We start from the raw sequence: 18130 nt of genomic DNA on the forward strand, positions 1-18130 counted from the left end.
GACTCGGGATACTTATAAGATACTACCATGATTTTTTCAGATTTTTTGGTCCAAAAATAAATTAGGCCAAAAACCGGCCTTACCGACCCTCCCCCTTTACCACTAAATTAGAGACTACGCTGAATAAATTAAATCAGAAATGTATTCTAGACAGATAAGTGAACATAAATAAACAAAATATAAAATATGCCAAAATTTATTTTGAGCGAATATTTAAAATAGTTCAAAACATTCCAAAAGATTTCAGAAGTAGTCAAGAAAAGAATGTAGAAGATTTCAAGGGAATTTTTTCCCAAATTTTAGGAAAAATTTTAATAATTGAAAAGTTTATTCTGAAGCTTTTTGAAAAGATAATAGAAAATTTGAAAAGATTTATAATAACTTGAAACCATATGCAAATTTTTTAAGACTTCGAACAAAAAAATTAGAAGCTTTTTAAAAATTTTGAAAGGTTTCAAGAGAATAACAATTTTTTCTTTAAAGCTCTGGAAATATTTTTATGATTTTTTATTTCAAAACATTTATTTTAAGAGAACATTTAAAAAGGCTTCAAAACATGACGAAAGATTTTTATAGTTTAGGAAAAATTCGAATAATTTAAAAAGATATTTAGAAGTTTTTAATAAATAAATAAAATTTTGAAAAGATTTTGAAAAACTTGAAACCAAATGCAAATTTTGGAAGATTTCGAGCAAAAAATTTAGAAACTTTTGAAATATTTCCAAAAGATTTCCATAATTTTGAAAACCCAATGCGAGATATTAATAAAATATTTTTTTTTACTTTTTCGAACAGCAAGAATCAAAAATATGCTTTAAACTGACTTAAGTTATTCCTAAAATTTTGTAAAATCCTATAACTTAAAAAAATTCTTAAATAATTTTTAGAGACTTTTTCGACATATCCAAAATCTTTAACAGTCTTTTTGAATTTTCTTTAGAAACAGGATTTTTTCTCTTTCTTAACAGAAAAATTTGTTTTGGTTGAAAATTCAATATTTTTTTCAAATATCTTTTTGGTTTGAAATAATTGATCTCTTTCAATAGAAAATGTCATATTTAAAACAAAAAGTAGATTTTTTAAGATTTCGTACTAAAATTTTTTTAAAGGTTTCAAGAAAATAAATTTTTTTTCTCGAAAAAAAATTGAGTTTTTTTATTTTACGCCATTTACTTTAAAGGAAGATTAAAAACTATATCCAAAAATTACAAGATTTCTAAAATTGTAAAAAAATAATCTAGAAGATTTGTAGGCAATTTTGTTTCAATTTTTTCCAAACTTTAGGAAAAATTTGAATAATTTTTAATGGTATTTAGAACTTTGAAAACAATTTTTGAACTCGAAACAAAAATAAGGATTTTTGAAGATTTCGAAATAAAATTTTGTAGTTTGTTTAAAGATGTTGAATAACAAAAAAATTCTATAAATTCTTGAGAATATTTAGTGATTCTCTATTTTTTTAAGATTAGTTTTAGGAGAATATTTTTTAAGTTTTTAAAACATTACAAAATATTTCCAAAACTGTCCAAAATGAATCGGGAAGATTTCAAATTTATTTTAGGAATAATTTAAGTCAGTTTAAAACATATTTCAGAATGTTTGGAATCTTGAAGAGCTTAAAAATACTTTTAAACTTTGAATTATTTCCGAACATTAAACAAATATTCTGAAATTATTTAAAGCTTTTAAAGTCTAAATATTTTTTTAAGCTTCTCAAATATTTCCTGAACACACTTTTTTTTTTAATATTTTATATCTTCGACGAATTTTTTTAACTTTCTCGAAAAACCTATGAAAATAATATTTATTCAAAATTAAAGAAAATAAAGATAGAAACTTAAATCAATATTCAAAAACTTTATTCTGCATTAAAAATATTTTTTCTTTCAAATTATAATTTCATGAATATCTTTGGTTTTATTCTGGACTGAAAAATTTTTTTTAGTTGCAAATTCAACAATTTTGTAAAAAAATATTTTGTTTGTTTTAAAATGCATATCTTTTGGAAAAAATTTCCTACTTTTTTATTAAATTTTTTTTTGGCTTAAAATTAAAGTACTTTTTGGCCGAGGATTGAATTAATTTCTTGAAAATTCATATTTTTGGACGAATTGAACTATTTTGTTTTATATAAAATTATAAATATTTTTAAATTAAATTAACAAGCATTATATTTTTCGTGAGGAATTCTTCTTTTTTTGATTAACAATTCAACTAATTGGTCAAAAGTTAAACTAATTTGTTAAAAATTTACTTATCCGGTTAAGATTGATCATTTTGGTTCAAAATTCATCTCTTGGATTAAAAATGTAAATATTTTGTTCAGAAATCATCATTTTGGGTATAAAATTGATCTTCTTAGTGGACAAATCATTTTTTTCATTAAAAAATTTAACTGTTTGTTTGGAAATTCAACATTTGTCATGAAATTTTTATTTTCGTTAACTAAAGAATTCTTTTTAATTGAAAATTGGTTGTTTTTTTTTTTTTGAAAATTTGCCTTTGTAGGTTCAACTGAACGATTATTCATTTAAAATAAAGTTATTTTCGTGATTAAAATATCTACTATTATAATTTTTCTAATTAATCTTTTTTGGCTAAAAGTTAAACTCCTTGGTTGAAAGTTGAACTATTTGCTTAAAAGATAATTTTTTGTGTTTAAAGATTCATATAATTTTAGTTGAGAATTTGTTTTTGTCTTGATTTAAAATTAATTCCTTAATTGAATAATTAAATATTTGGTTAAAAACTCAACTAATTAGTTGTAAAGTAGGGTTTTTTTGTGGAAAATTCATATTCTTCGGTTGAAATTTCAAGTTTGATAGAAAATTCGTTTTTTTTGGCTTCAGAATTTAAAAAATTGTTATAAAATTCAACTACCGGTGTTTTCTCGGTTTGCAAACATTTTTCACGGTGAATGAAATTTAAAAAATGTAACACTAAAAAGCTAAAAAAATTTCCACTTGAGGTAATAAAAATTCAGCTGTAAATGAAAGCACTCAAAGTGGAACTGTTAAATTTTGAACTTTTAAAATTGACATTCAAAAGTTTTTAATTTAAAAATTTTGTATTCAAATTCTCAATAATTTACGCGTATAAAATTGAAGGTACTAAAATTTTTCAATATTAAAAAATATAAATCCACGTTATCATTTTCAATGCTTTAAATTAAAAATTCAATCAATGAACTTTAAAATTTTCAAAATTATATAATTTTATGGAATTTTAAGCTTGAAACCTCAAATATTGAAACATTAAAAAAAAGTTTAACTGAACACTTCTTAAATTAGAAATTCGATTATTTTCTTTTTAAATAGTTTAAACATCCTTGGAAAGCTTCAAAATTTTATTTTAAAATCTTGAGAAATCTAGAAGTTGTTTTAAATTTGTTTTGAATTAAAAAATATTTCGGAAATTGTTGCAGAACTTCTAAATATCTGTCAAAATTAATTAAATTTTTTCTACAATTTTCACAAAATCCTGCAAATTTTAGAAAATTTCTTTGCAATTTGGAGGTATAAATAAAAATTGAACATTTATTATTTAGAGGCGAAATTTGAGTAATTTTAGAGATATGTAGAAGTTTTGAAAAGATTCAAACTTAATTTAAAACTTGGAATGATAGCCTAATATAAAACAAAATGTAGATTTTCGCAAATTTTAAACAAAAAATTAGATTATTTTCAAGAATTGCGAAAGGCTTCAAAAAATAAAAACATGTTCCTAATATTTCTAGGAAAATTAAAAATAACTTTTCGTTTTGAAAAATAATTTAAAGAGAATATTTCAAAAGTTTTTCAAAGATTTAAACAAAATTTTCAAAAAGATTCTAGAATATTTTAAGAAAACTTTCTAAAATTTGCATGATAATTTTTAATCTTTTTAAAACTCCTGAATATCTCTTAAAATTACGCAATTTTTTTTACAAAAGTTAATTTGTAAATTATACATGAAAATTTTAAAATTTCACTCACAAATTAAGCATTTTTCAAATACAACAATTAAAATTATAACGTTCAAAGTTTAAAGGCCCTTCGAAATTTTAACGATTCCAGATTTTCTGTGTCAAAAAATTCAGTAAAAGATTCTTTACTGTTAAATATTTGGTTTCAATTTACTTGTCTTAAATAAAATTTCAAATTTTGCTAAATATTCAATAATTAATATTTCTTTTTTTAATTAAAAATTTCAAATTTAATGGGTTAAAAATGGAATGATTTAGGCTGAAACAATATGTAAAATTTTTAAAAATCCTTTAATTAAGAATATATTATTATGAAGTTATTTTTAAGTTAAAAATAGTTTATTCACTTTTTATTCCTTAAAGTACAGATCAATTTTAAAAAATTTATTTATTTATGAAATAAAAATGTTTTTTATTCAAAATGTTCAACATCAAAAGCTTTTATTTTTTATTTGTTCAAGTCTTTAAGAAAGCATCTAAAAATTCTTTAAATTGAAAGTGCTAGCTTAGAAATCAAAAATTTTAAATGGAAAATTTTTTAAGTAAAGAAATTTTGAATCATGCGTTGTAAGCTAAACCATAGCATAATTGAAAAACATAAATATTCAAATAATTATTTAAAAACTAATTAATAATAATTCACTGTCACTTTCCGCTCCAGCGGCCACCCTTGTTTTTTTTTATAGAAAATTCGTTTTTTCTGCTTGAGAATTAAAAAATTTGTTATAAAATTCAACTATTTGGAAGAAAATGAAACTATTATTTAGAAAATGTTGAGAAACCAAAAAAATATACTCAAAATTAATAAAATAAAATAAAATATGAACTAACATCATTTCCACTCTTCAAACTATTTACTTAAAAATTGATGTAATTTGTTTAAAATTCGTATTTTGTTTTTGTAAAAAAAATTAATCTTTTTGGTAGAAAATTTAACTATCTTGTTGAAAATTCAACTAACTGTTTAAAAATGGATATATTTTGTGAAAAAATATTATCTTTTCTGCTAGAAAATTAATTATGGCGGTGAGAACGAGGCCTGTGAATGTTCGATATTTCTCTTGATTTCTCGTTTCCTCGATTCGATTTCGAAACCTGATATTAGGCGAGAAATAGAAAGACGATCCGACTGAAGGCAGTGACGAATAAGGCAGCAGAGCATGGCAACATGGTTTTTAAAGCCGATCGAAGTTTAATTTTTTCTCTGTACTCACCTCGAATTTGTTTGCCGTGCTTGTCTCTCTGGGAAACGCCACCAGATTCCAGTAAAGTGCGAAGAGACTTGATATTTTCCCTGCAAGCACCAGCAATCTCCGCCTGAAATATTTTTTAAAAATTTATCAAGTCTTGGAAACAAATTTTTAGGAAAATAAAGTTCGAAACAAAAAAAAAAAGCTTCACATGCAGAGGGAAAATTTAAGAGATTTTCAAAGAGAGCTATATGAAAATTAAATGCACATTAGGATAGGTATAATTATTAATAGATTATAAAATTATGAATACGTACCAATAACGGAATATGTGTTAAAAATTTTAATGTCTTTCTCCAAAACAAACTCTGGAATTTTGTAAAATTAAAAAAAAAAGAACTGTTAGTAGTAGCTGAAAGTTTTTTAAACTTTTGAAATTTTTGTAATTTATTCAATTGGTGCAAAAATTGTAGCAAGTTTGAATATAAAATTGAAAATGAGGAAAATTTTCCTGCTGAATACTAAAATTGTTTTTTAATGAAGAAAAAAAAAATACTTTCTTGGATTTTGCTTAATTAAGATTTCATTTTAAAAAGTTGAAAAATTGTTCAACTGAAACTTATTTGGTTTAAATTATATGTAAATGCCATTATTTTATATTTTCAAACTATATTTTTTTTATGTGCAATGTTCGTACATTTTGCCAGTTTTAATAATTTTTAAACTTTTATTACAGCGAAAAAATTGTGTAACATAATAATATTGAGGTTGGTATTCTAATGCTTACCTTTCCACTAATTTATGAGAAATTTTTCTTTCAATTAATTTCTTTTTACATTTTCTAAATTTTATAATTTTTTAATTCTAAATAATAATTATAAAATAAAAAAATTTTAATTTTATACATTTTTGAGTCGAATAATATAAAGAAAGTACTTTTTAATTAAAATAGTGACAACTTACGTTTTAAAATCAAGCGATGTAAACAAAACTTAAATCAATTACTAATATTTAAACTTAATGCGGTTAAAAAAATATGTTAAAAAATTTAACTTTTTTATTTTACTAATGTAACTTTATGTACTGCATGTAATAATTACTGATTTTGCAGACTGAATGAACAATTATAGATTCGACCAAAAAAATACAATTTCTACTTTTTTATTTAATAAATAAATATTTTAGTCATCGTATTTAATAATGCAACTATCCTAAAATAATCTTTTTACATAAAATTTAGCCTAATTATACTTAAAGGTTTGAAAAATAAAATGAACTACTTATATATTTTGAAAAGGTGGAGTTTCGGACTTAAAAATTACAGGCCTTGGACTCACTTTACAGATTAAAAATAAAGTAAATAGTGTTTTTAAATTTTTTAAAAACCTCAAAATACTTTAATAAAAATTTTCAAGTATTAAAAATAAACTTTAATGTTTACTGAATGTTTGAATGTTTTTTGAAGTCTACTATTACATTTTTCATTAACAATTCATATTTTTATTCAAAAATTTTATTACTCGGTTCAAAATCAGATTATTTTTTTCAAAATTAAATTAAATTTAAATTAAATTTAAATTAAACTTCACATTTTCGGTTTCAAAATTCAACTGTTTTCTAAAAAATTCAGATTTTTAGCTTAAAAGATACACAGTTAAGTGGAAAACTGAACTATTTCGTTGAAAATTGACGTATTTTGTTCAAAATTCGCCTTTGTTGATTAAATACTACCATATACAATTTTAAATTTAAATATTTTTTGTTATATTATCAACTATTTCATTTTTCATTAAAAATTCATTTATTAATTATGGAAAATTCAACTCATTTTTTTGTTGTTGTTAAATAATCATAACATTAGTTGAAAATTGTTTTCTTTTTTTGGTTTAAGAAGTTGTGTGTTTTAACTGAAAATGTAACTATTTTGTTGAAAATTCAAATGATTAATTGTAAATTAATTTTCTCGTTAAAAATTCACAATTCTCGGGTTGAAAATTAAACTTTTTCATAGCAAATTCGTGTATTTGGTTGAAAAAATCCACAATCTGGTATAAAATTCCACAATTTGGTATAAAATTCCACAATTTGGTGTAAAATTCCACAATTTGGTGTAAAATTCCACAATTTGGTGTAAAATTCCACAATTTGGTGTAAAATTCCACAATTTGGTATAAAATTCCACAATTTGGTATAAAATTCCACAATTTGGTATAAAATTCCACAATTTGGTATAAAATTCCACAATTTGGTATAAAATTCCACAATTTGGTATAAAATTCCACAATTTGATATAAAATTCCACAATTTGATATAAAATTCCACAATTTGGTATAAAATTCCACAATTTGGTATAAAATTCCACAATTTGGTATAAAATTCCACAATTTGGTATAAAATTCCACAATTTGTTATAAAATTCAACTATTTTGTACAAAATTAAACTGTCATGTAGCAAAATTATTATTTTTTTTCATTAAAAATTATTTTTCCCCAACATAAATTTATAACTCTCAGTCATTGGTTCACAATCGATGTTTTTATATTAAACATTCAACTTCAATTCAATTAAACAGCCACTGTTCAAAATATATTTTTTTAATTGATGTAATTTATAGAAAATTTTTCTTTTTTAGTACAAAATTAAACTATTTGGTTAAATATTGATGTATTGTGTTGAAAATTCGTCTTTCTGGTAAAAAAAATTCAAGTTTTTTATTGAAAAGTTACGTATTTTGTGGAAAATTCACAATTCCCGGTTTTAAAATTAAACTACTTTTTTGCACCGAATTAAACTGTTTTGTTGAAAGTTTGTTTTCTTAAATTAAAAAATTAATATTTAATTGAAATTTATACTACACAATTTTAGTTTAAAAAATGATTTTTTTCTGGTTCCGAAAAATTCATATATTTATTAAAACCAATTTAGAAATAAAAAAAATACAAACTAAAAATTATGTGAATAAAATCTGAACATCACATCCACTATTCAAAATATTTATTTCAAATTAATGGAATTTGTAGACAATTCGGCTTTTACGCTTTTTTAAACAAAAATTTGTTTGAAAAATGATTTTTTTTAGTCTAAAAATTCAAGTAATTAGTTTAAAATGTACGTATTTTGTTGAAATTTCACAATTTTCGAGGTGAAAATTCAACTTATTCGTACAAAATTAAATTTTTTGTAGAAAAATTGTTTTTAAATTAAAAAAATAATATTCAACAGAAATTTATGCAGCAATTTTTTTTTAGTTTAAAAATTCAAATATTTATTTTTAAATCGCAGAGAATTCGCCTCTTTGGCTTGAAAATTTCACAATTTTGTAGAAAATTAGTTTTCCTTTTACTGAAATTTAATATTTTTAATAGAAAATTTAATATTTTTAATAGAAAATTTAATAATTTGATTTCTTGTTCAAAATGGTTTCTCTTTTTTTTAGTTAAATATTCAACTACTTTGTTTACAATTCATTTATAAAAATTTCTTTTTTTAATAAAAAAAATTCATTATTTTGGTATAAAATTTAACGATTTCGGTCGAAAAAAATATATTTTATTAACAATTAGTCTTTATTAGTACAAAATCAATTTTTTTGGTTGAGGTCAAGTATTTGATTAAAATGCGTCTTGTAGAGAATTCGTCTCTTTGGCTTAAAAATTCCACAACCCTGTAGAAATTTCTTCTTTTTTCTAACTGAAATTTATTTTTTTAAACGAAAATTTAATGATTTGATTGTTTGTTGAAAATGGTTTCTTTTTTTTTAAATGAAAAATTCAACTATTTGGTTTAAAATTAATTTTCAAACATATTCTCATAATTTGAATAGAAAATTGTTCCTCCTGGTATCAAATTTAACTATCTGATATTGATATTTTTTTCTTAATTAACTTATTGTTTCTTTCGTAGTACCAAATAATTTTTTTGATCGAAGAGTCAAATATTTGATATAAAACACGTTTTTTTATATTAAACTCTTTTTATTTCAAATTAAAATATGTTTTTGGCTTGAATATTCCCTATTACATCCTATGGTAAAAAATTAGTATTTTCAGTTTAAAAATTTAACTATTTTCTAGAAAATTGACCCAATTTGTTGAATATTATTCTTTTTAGTATAAATAATAAAAAAAAGTAAATAGAGTGGTGAGTCCGAGACCTGAAAGTATGAATTTTATTAATAAGCAAGTAATGAAAGAAAAGCACTCGAAGCGATTAGAAAAAAGCAAGCATGCAGTAAAACATGTAAAATCCATATAAAAAAAGCACACAAGCAGCAGAGTAAAATACACACACATAGAAAAAAACACAAAAAGCACAAATTTAAAGCACATTTATTTATTACTTAATGATCACGTAGTACTAACAATAAATAAAAAATATATACAAATGCGTAAAGTCCTTTTTTTCTTTTTTGAGTGAACAAAATAAAAAATAAAACACAATTTCGGGTACAAAGATGGTTAGTCAAAGCTTAAAAGACTAAAAGCATAGATAACATTCAAAATAGCAAAAATGCAAAAATTCTCACAGTAAATATATACTGAGATATTTAAAAATCATTTAAATAATATTTTTTCTTCTCTTTTAAATAGAATTTATTTAAAATATAACTCTAATCTCTATATTGAATATATTAACAATAGTAAAGCATATTGCGAATCTTTTAAAATGAATCACAAACTTCTAGATTAACGGCAAGTATCACATTTTCAAAAAAATCTCAACATATTTGCCATTGAGAGGCCCATTTTGCAGACCTTGCCACAAAAGCGAATCGGAACTTTCATCAAATTGCGCAAGGAATTCTTGATTTTTCTATAGGAAAGCAGCATATATTCCACCACAATTTGCACCAAGCTAATAATCGCATGAATCAATCGCCCCAAATGGATACATACACAATCATCGCCTATCAGAAGTCCCTTATTCATCATACATTTTTCAGCGTGCATCAGATGACAATGTGACTTTTCAATCAATTTACACGAGTCCTCAACGTCGCTGTCGCTGTCGATGTCTTCAGTCACGGCAGTCTGTAAAGAAAAAAGAAAAAAAAACATTTGTAAGCAAGTTAGCATGAGAAATATTAAAAAGGCTTCAAAGCATCAATCATTTTGTTAGTCGAAACTGCGACGAAAGTTAATTTTTTGTTAAGAAAAGCCCTTGTTATCAAAAGTCAAAGAAATTAATTTCGAGAGAAAAAGAGAAACTAGAGCTACACCAAATATTCTAAACTAGATGGGGGAAAATCAGATGAAAAAAAATACGTCTTCAAATCGGTGGGAGATTGTATTTTTCACTCAGTTTTCCAGATATGACAATCGTTTCTTAAACAATTCTTAAACTGACGGAATCTATATTTACAGTGTCGATTCAGTTTATAGGAAAAATATCGAAACTCGGTCAAAAAAGAACATCATAAAGGAACGTACTTTTATACGCCTTCTAGGAATAGGCGATGAACAGTCGCGAATCGCGCCCATGCTAGACGCGCAGTCGGATTGACTGTCGAAATAATTTCTGTAGTCGTCGCCAAAATCCAAAAGGCGGCGAGCAGCTTCAAGATCAGGTGCTTCACTGTAAGCCTCGCTCATATAATTTTCCTGAAAATCGACAAAAATCCAAAATTTATTATTTAAATTTATAAATTTCTATTCTTGAAGGTGCTGGAATTATGTGAATGCAGACTTCACAGTCCAAAGCTCTCTCTAAGCAGGGGAAATACATTTTTTAACGAAAATAGGACTCAATTTTTGTTAACAATTTTTAAGTCGAAATATATTCTATTTTTAACAAGATAGGTAAATTTTTAATCAAGAAAAAAGAGTTTTTAACCAAATGGTTCAATTTTTAACCGGCAAAAAAATTAATATTTCAAGCCAAAAACAATTTTTATCAACTATGAAAGATTTTTTGGTGGAACAAGAATTTAAAAATTACTAAATTATTGAATTTACAAATGGAAAATATAAATTTTTAACAAAATAAATGTTTTTAACCAGAAAGATTAATTTTATAATAAAGACAAAATTTTCACCAAATAGTTAAATTTTCATCTTGAAAAATTAATTTTCAACCAAAAAAATTAATCTTTTTGAAAAAATTTCTGGGCAACAAAATTCTGTCAAAAGATGAATTTTCAATTTAAAAGGAAGAATTTTCTGTACAAAAAGCTTTATCTTCACCAAAATAGTTAAATTTTTGACCAAAAAATATGAATTTCTTCAAAATAGTTAAATTTTCAACAGATTAATTTTCAGCCAAATTATGGACTTTACAAAAAAAAAGAGAATTTTTAACAAGATAGTAAAATTTTCAATCAAGAAGATTGATTTCCTACCAAAAGAAGAGTTTTTAACCAAATACTTCAATTTTTAACCTGCAAAAAAATAAATATTCGAAGCCAAAAATAATTTTCTACCAGTTGAATTTTCAACCCGAAAATATAAAATATTTTTAACCAGATAGTTGAATTTTAAACAAAAAAGATTAATTTTCGAATAAAGACAAATTTTTCACCATATAGTTAAATTTTCATCTTAAAAAATTAATTTTCAACCAAAAAAATGAATATTTTTACAAACCAGTCTTTGAAAAGTTTTGACAAAGAATGAATTCTACTAAAACAGATTACTTTTCAGCGAAATTATGGATTTTACAGTCAAAAAGGCGTATCTTCTACAAAATATTTTGTTTTTCAACAAAATTATAGATTTTACAACAACAAAAACGAGAAACAACTTTCAGAAAAGATTAATTTTCTAACAAAAGATGAATTATCCAAAAAAAGAATTGCATTTTCAATCAAAAGAGATTAATCTTGCACTAAAAATATAATAGTTTACTGTTTTCATTTAAAAGAATTAACTTTCAAACAAAAAAGATTAATATTCTACGAAAACATGAATTTTCAACCAAATAATTAAATTTGTAATCGAACAGTAGAATTTGCAACCAAATAGTTCAATTTTCAACCGGAAAATTTAGTTTTCAACAAAGATACCTCATTGATAATTAGTTAAATTAAATTTAGGTAATAAATTGAAACAATAAATTTTCTATCAAAACAGCAAAAACAAAATTTTAACCAAAAAGTTAAATTTTCACTAAAAATAATAATAAATATATCATTAGATAAAAAAGGATTTTATTTTTCATTAAAAAACAGAAGAATTTAAACAAAATAAAAGAAAGAATTTTGAAAACAAAAGTTGAATCCTCCGCCAAAACAGATTATTTTTCAAGAAAATCATCGATTTTAGAGCAAAAAATGTGAATTTTCTACATAATAATTTAATTTTCAACCGGAAAGATGACTTTTCACCAAAGATACCTCATTAATAATTAATTAAATTAAAATTAGGTAATAAATTAAATTAATACATTTTCTATAAAAACAGCAAAAACAAAAACAAAAACAAAATTTTTAACCAAAGAGTTTAATTTTCACTAAAAATATAACAATTATATTTTTAGTTGAAAAAAAGATTTTATTTTTCATTAAAAAAAAACAGAAGAATTCCACCAAAAAAAAAAAAGAAAAAAATTTCAACAAAAAAGTTGAAGCCTCTATCAAAACAGATTATTTTTTTAAGCAAATCATCGATTTTAGAGCAAAAAATGTAAATTTTCTGCAAAATAGTTTAATTTTCTACCTGAAAAAACGAATTTTGAAAAAAAAGAGAAAAAAAAACAGTTGAATTATTAAAAAAATAATTAAATTTTTTAACAAAAATGGAAGAATTTAGAAACAAAATTATAGTAGCAAACTTTTGCGAAAAAAATACTTTTCTAGCAAAAGATGAATTTTGAATCCAAAAGAAAGAATTTTCTATTAAAAAAAGCCACTAAAATAGTTAAATTTTTTTAAAACGAAAAAATATGACTCAACAAAATAGTTGAATTTCCAAACAAAACTTTTGCAAACAAAAATTACTTTTCTAGAAAAAGATAAATTTTCAAAAAAAAAAAAAAAAAAAAAAAAAAAAAAGAATTAAATTCTCAACCAAAAGAGATCAATCCTGCACTAAAAATGTAATGGGTAACCTTTTTAATTAAAAAGAATTAACTTTAAACAAAAAAATTTTCTTTTCTATCAAAAGATGAATTTTGAATCCAAAAGAAAGAATTTTCTAATAAAAAAAGCCACTAAAATAGTTAAATTTCCAAACAAAACTCTTGCAAACAAAAATTACTTTTCTATAAAAAGATGAATTTTCAAAAAAAAAAAGAATTAAATTCTCAATCAAAGGAGATCAATCCTGCACTCAAAATATAATGGTAACCTTTTTAATTAAAAAGAATTAATTTTAAACAAAAAAATTTTCTTTTCTACCAAAAGATGAATTTTGAATCCAAAAGAAAGATTTTTCTATTAGAAAAAGCCACTAAAATAATTAAATTTTTTTAAACAAAAAAATATGACTCAACAAAATAGTTGAATTTCCAAACAAAACTTTTGCAAACAAAAATTACTTTTCTATTAAAAGATGAATTTAAAAAAAAAAATAATTAAATTCTCAACCAAAAGAGATGAATCCCTGCACTAAAAATATAATGGTAACCTTTTTAATTAAAAAGAATTAATTTTAAACCAAAAAAAAATTTCTTTTCTACTAAAAGATGAATTTTCAATCCAAGAAGACAAATTTTCTACTCATACTTTTGACCAGAAGAGATGAATTCTGAACCAAAACCCTTTCAACCAAAAGTAGCAAGATTGTCTTTCCTATTTAAGCGAAAAAAAAACACGAGAAAAGGATAACTTGAAAAAAAAGGGGGGTGGGACGTGTGAAGTCTGCCTTTCTCATAGACTTTTAATTAAAAAAATTACCTGATAATTGTCCCAAGCTTGCTCAGAGAAGGAAACAGTTCCCAGACTATTCTTCTCGACATCACTGTCAGCGTTGAACTGTCCACTGCAGATTTCCTTGCCCCGATTGCAGGTGCGTTCCTCCTCCTCTGCGTCGGAAGTAGAAGCGTTCGACTGACAGTAAGTGAGTCTTTTCACCGGAGCAGGATCGCTCACGGAAAGTCGCTCACCAGACAACTCCTGATTGGCAGGACATCCAGAAAATGATCCAGACTTGACGAGAGTCGTCAAGCGTCCATGAGAGTCTCGCGCTATTGTTCGAATTGACCGATTTCGCGCGGAACAATGATGATTCGAACTGCCGTCGCTACTTCCGGAATTCTGAATTGCATTTACACCATCGGATCCCGATTCACTCTTACGACTCAAAGTCTTTTTGCGCAATCTGCTTTTTCTCCTGCGGAGTGAACTGGTCCTTATTGTGCGAGCATCCTGACCACTTACGGTTTCTTCCAATAAGGTCGATGTTGAGTTATTGAATGGAGCGGTTGAACCTCTGCAAGATCAAAAGAAAAGAGTCATTACTGGAAAAATTGTTTTCGTTAAAAGAAAAAGAAAACTATTTTTTACTAAGTATCAATATTTTTAATTTCAAATGTATGCGCAAAAAGTTATTTTGACGTTTTAAATCATTATAATAATTAATAAAAGGACGTTTAACCCTTAAAGTGCATTGTGGGTGGCAGGCACCCGAAGCAATTTTCAAACTCTTAGAAATCACACTTAATTCGAAAAAAATTGAGTAAGTGTCGCCATTTGGCTTTAGTTGGAGACACTAACTATAAGAAGTCGTTTAGCATGCTGCGTCAGGTAGCAGCTGTTGAAAGTGGAGGTAAAAAATCCGGGGGTATTAAAGACCCAGTGCGCACTCAGTGAGTGAAAAAATAATTTTGGAGCCAATTTTTTTTAATTTCATTGATTTTTGATTACTTTCTAACGTAAGTATATCATATGAAGTGAAATAATGATTTTTTTCCGATTATTTCATTTTTTTTTCTTACTTATAACTTACTTTTTAACTGTGCAAATAAATATCTTTTTTGAAAGCACGCATGTTGAAATATTTTTTTTATGAAAGTACACTATTTCAAAAGTCTAGTCATAAATCTTCAGGTTAAAATAATTAAAATTGCGTGAGTTATGAATTTTTAGGAAAAAAAAAACATTTTTCACCTTTTTCAATATTTTTTTGTTGACAGGCTTAAAATAAATAAATAGCTATAAAATCAAGTCTACCTTATAAAAAATACCTTTAACTATATCGGATAATTTTATTGTAACAGAATATTTCAATGGGGGTTAAACAATACATGATTAAATACGCTGGGGTATAAAGCACCCACGATGCACTTTACTGTGATTTTTACCATGTATGCACTTTGAGGGTTAAAAATGCTTAAAAATCATGTGATTCATAAGAGTTTTTTATCAGCGAGTGACCAAATTTTACAATAAATATAAAATTGTGAAGAATAAAATGAGGAAGAAGATAACATAAAATATAAACATATCAAAACTTTATGAAATATATAAAAATAGAAATATTGAGAAAAAACTACTCTAGTTTGTGTTTAAAAGTTAGTTTTTTTAGTTGAAAATTCAGGTAATTTGATAAAAATTCGTATGTTTTAGAAGAAAATTTTATTATTCGACATTTGGTTGAAAATTAAATTATTTTGTTAAAAATTTATGTACTTTGTCCAAAGTTAATTTTTTTTATAAAATATTAAGGTTCGTAGTTGAAAATTCATTTTCATAGATGACAGATTCGTCATTTTTATTAAAAATTTATTTCTTTCGTTAAAAATTGATTTATTTTGTTGGAAAACATTGTTTTTTTAACTGAATGTTTAACTATCAAAATGAATTAAATTTTGTCTACAATTTTCACAAAATCCTGCAAATTTGAGAACATTTCTTCACAATTTGGATGTATAAACAAATATTGAACATTATTATTTATTTATTTTAAGAGATATGTAGAAGTTTTGAAAAGATTCAATCTCAATGTAAAACTTGAAATGATAGCCTAATATAAAACAAAATATAGATTTTCAAAGATTTTATACAAAAAAATTTAATTCTTTTCAAGAATTGTGAAAGGAATCAAAAGAATAAAAACATTTTCTTAAGATTCTTAGGAAAATTAAAAATAATTTTTCATTAAAAATTCGACTTTTTGATCGAAAATTGAACTTTTTGTTTGAAAATTCTTCTTTTTCAGTTTAAAATTCAACGTTTTGGTTGAGAATTCTTGAGTTTTGTTCGAAATTCGTCTTTTTTAGTAGTAAATTTAACTTTTTCTTTGAAACTTCTACTTTTTTAGTCCAAAATTCAACTTTTCGGTTCAGAATTCTGGAATTTTTTCTTTTTGTAGGATTAAATTAATCTTTTTCTTTAAAAATTCATCTTTTTTAGTTTAAAATTCAAGTTTTTGGTTCAGAATTCTGGATTTTTTTCTATAAAAATTCTTTTTTTTTTTTAGTTTAAAATTTTTAAATGTAATAAAATCCTTTAATTAAGAATATATTATTATGAAGTTATTTTAAAGTTGAAAATAGTTTATAAACTTTAGTCAAACGTTCACATTTGTTTAATGACTAAGACTTTAAAAATTGAAACCGTTTATAAGTTTTAACTTTAAAATCTGAAAATTCTTAAATTTTGAACTGATGTAAAATCTTTTTGTCAAATCGTTTTTGTTCATTTTTTATTACTTAAAGTACAGATAAATTAAAAAAAAAAATTTATTTATTAAATAAAAATGTTTTTTATCCAAAATATTCAACATCAAAGGCTTTTATTTTTTATTTCTTCAAGTCTTTAAGAAAGCATCTACAAATTCTTTAAATTAAAAATGCAAGCTTAGAAATAAAAAATTTAAATGGAAAATTTTTAATGTGCAAAAATTTTGAATTACGCATTGTAAGCTAAATAATAGCATAATTTAAAAACATAACAATTTAACTAATTATTTAAAAACTGTTGAAATCGAACATGGACAGATTTTTCTTCCACAAATTTGTAAAATTCCCGGTCAAAAAAAAATTCACTGTCATTTCCTGGTCCAGCACAGCCACCCTGAGATAATCGGCTCAAATCATGAAAAAAAATTCCGACATTTCCAAATTTGTTCAAGATATCTCAGGATGTTTCCCAGTACAATTTTCAACAAAATATATGAATTAGCAAAATGAAAAAGATAAATTTTGTAGCAAAAATGGGCTGCATATAGGGCACTATAGGGACATGAGTTTCATATAATTATAAATATGATTTTTCATTTGAAATTTGATTGAAAAATGAAACTCACGTTGCATCCAAGGACATCGATTTGATGGGTGAAGATGCGACGAGTTGATGAAGAGCAGTCTCGGAAATGGAAAACTGAGAGATCGAGTCATTTCCTTCATTTTCGTTCGAGTTGTTCCTAATTTGCGTGATGCAGGAAACACTCCAGGGTCTGGGACCATTTGCCTTCCTCTTGGATCTCATCACGACCTTCGGAGTGCTCGTTTCCGTTATAAATGGCTGATAGCTTTCATTCACAGGCGTCATCTCCGCAGAATCAAAAATTTCCTGAGAAACGGACTGCGAAACGCATCCTAAATATCCATCGAGTCGACGATAAGTAACTATGCTGCTCTGCAAATCTTCGGAGGAGATCGACTGTTTCTCGACGTCTGATTCTCCAGTTGTGTACTCGCCGCTGGCGTCGCAGCTGTCCAAAGAACGATACTGCAAAATAGAGCAAAAATTAGATTATGGACTTCATCATTTCACATTCCTAAGATTTCAGGTCAAAGTCGATGCAATTTTCAACAAAACAGTTGGATTTTTAACTAGGAAAGATTAATTTTATATCTCAAATAGACGAATTTTCACTAAAAAAATTACATTTTCCAGCTAAAAAGAGTAGAATGATTTAAAAAACAATTTATTTTTATACCTGAAAGGATTAATTTTCAATCAACAAAGATGAATTTTCAACAAGATAGTTTAATTTTTTACCAAATAGTTAAATTTTCTAGTAAAAAAAACCAAGAAGCATACATTTTTAATCATAAAAAATTAATTTTCGACCAAGAAAGACGATTTTAACAGAA

At 24.4% G+C, this 18130-nt stretch overlaps 1 protein-coding gene across 4 annotated transcripts in view; it reads right to left on the reverse strand.

Moving 5' to 3' along the window:
- The window catches only part of LOC117174400, a 478217-nt gene that overhangs the window by 163945 nt on the left and 296142 nt on the right, over window positions 1-18130 (reverse strand). For all 4 annotated transcript variants that reach the window (XM_033363493.1, XM_033363492.1, XM_033363491.1 and 1 more), the window contains 5 exons: window positions 17338-17762; window positions 13986-14520; window positions 10585-10755; window positions 10051-10185; window positions 5179-5281 (listed from right to left, as the gene is read on the reverse strand). In XM_033363493.1, the coding sequence (XP_033219384.1) occupies window positions 5179-5281; window positions 10051-10185; window positions 10585-10755; window positions 13986-14520; window positions 17338-17762 (1369 nt within the window). The remainder of the gene's footprint in view (window positions 1-5178; window positions 5282-10050; window positions 10186-10584; window positions 10756-13985; window positions 14521-17337; window positions 17763-18130) is intronic.

This window comes from Belonocnema kinseyi, chromosome 6 (genome assembly GCF_010883055.1).
Source record: "Belonocnema kinseyi isolate 2016_QV_RU_SX_M_011 chromosome 6, B_treatae_v1, whole genome shotgun sequence".
In the NCBI taxonomy this organism is placed as follows: domain Eukaryota; kingdom Metazoa; phylum Arthropoda; class Insecta; order Hymenoptera; family Cynipidae; genus Belonocnema; species Belonocnema kinseyi.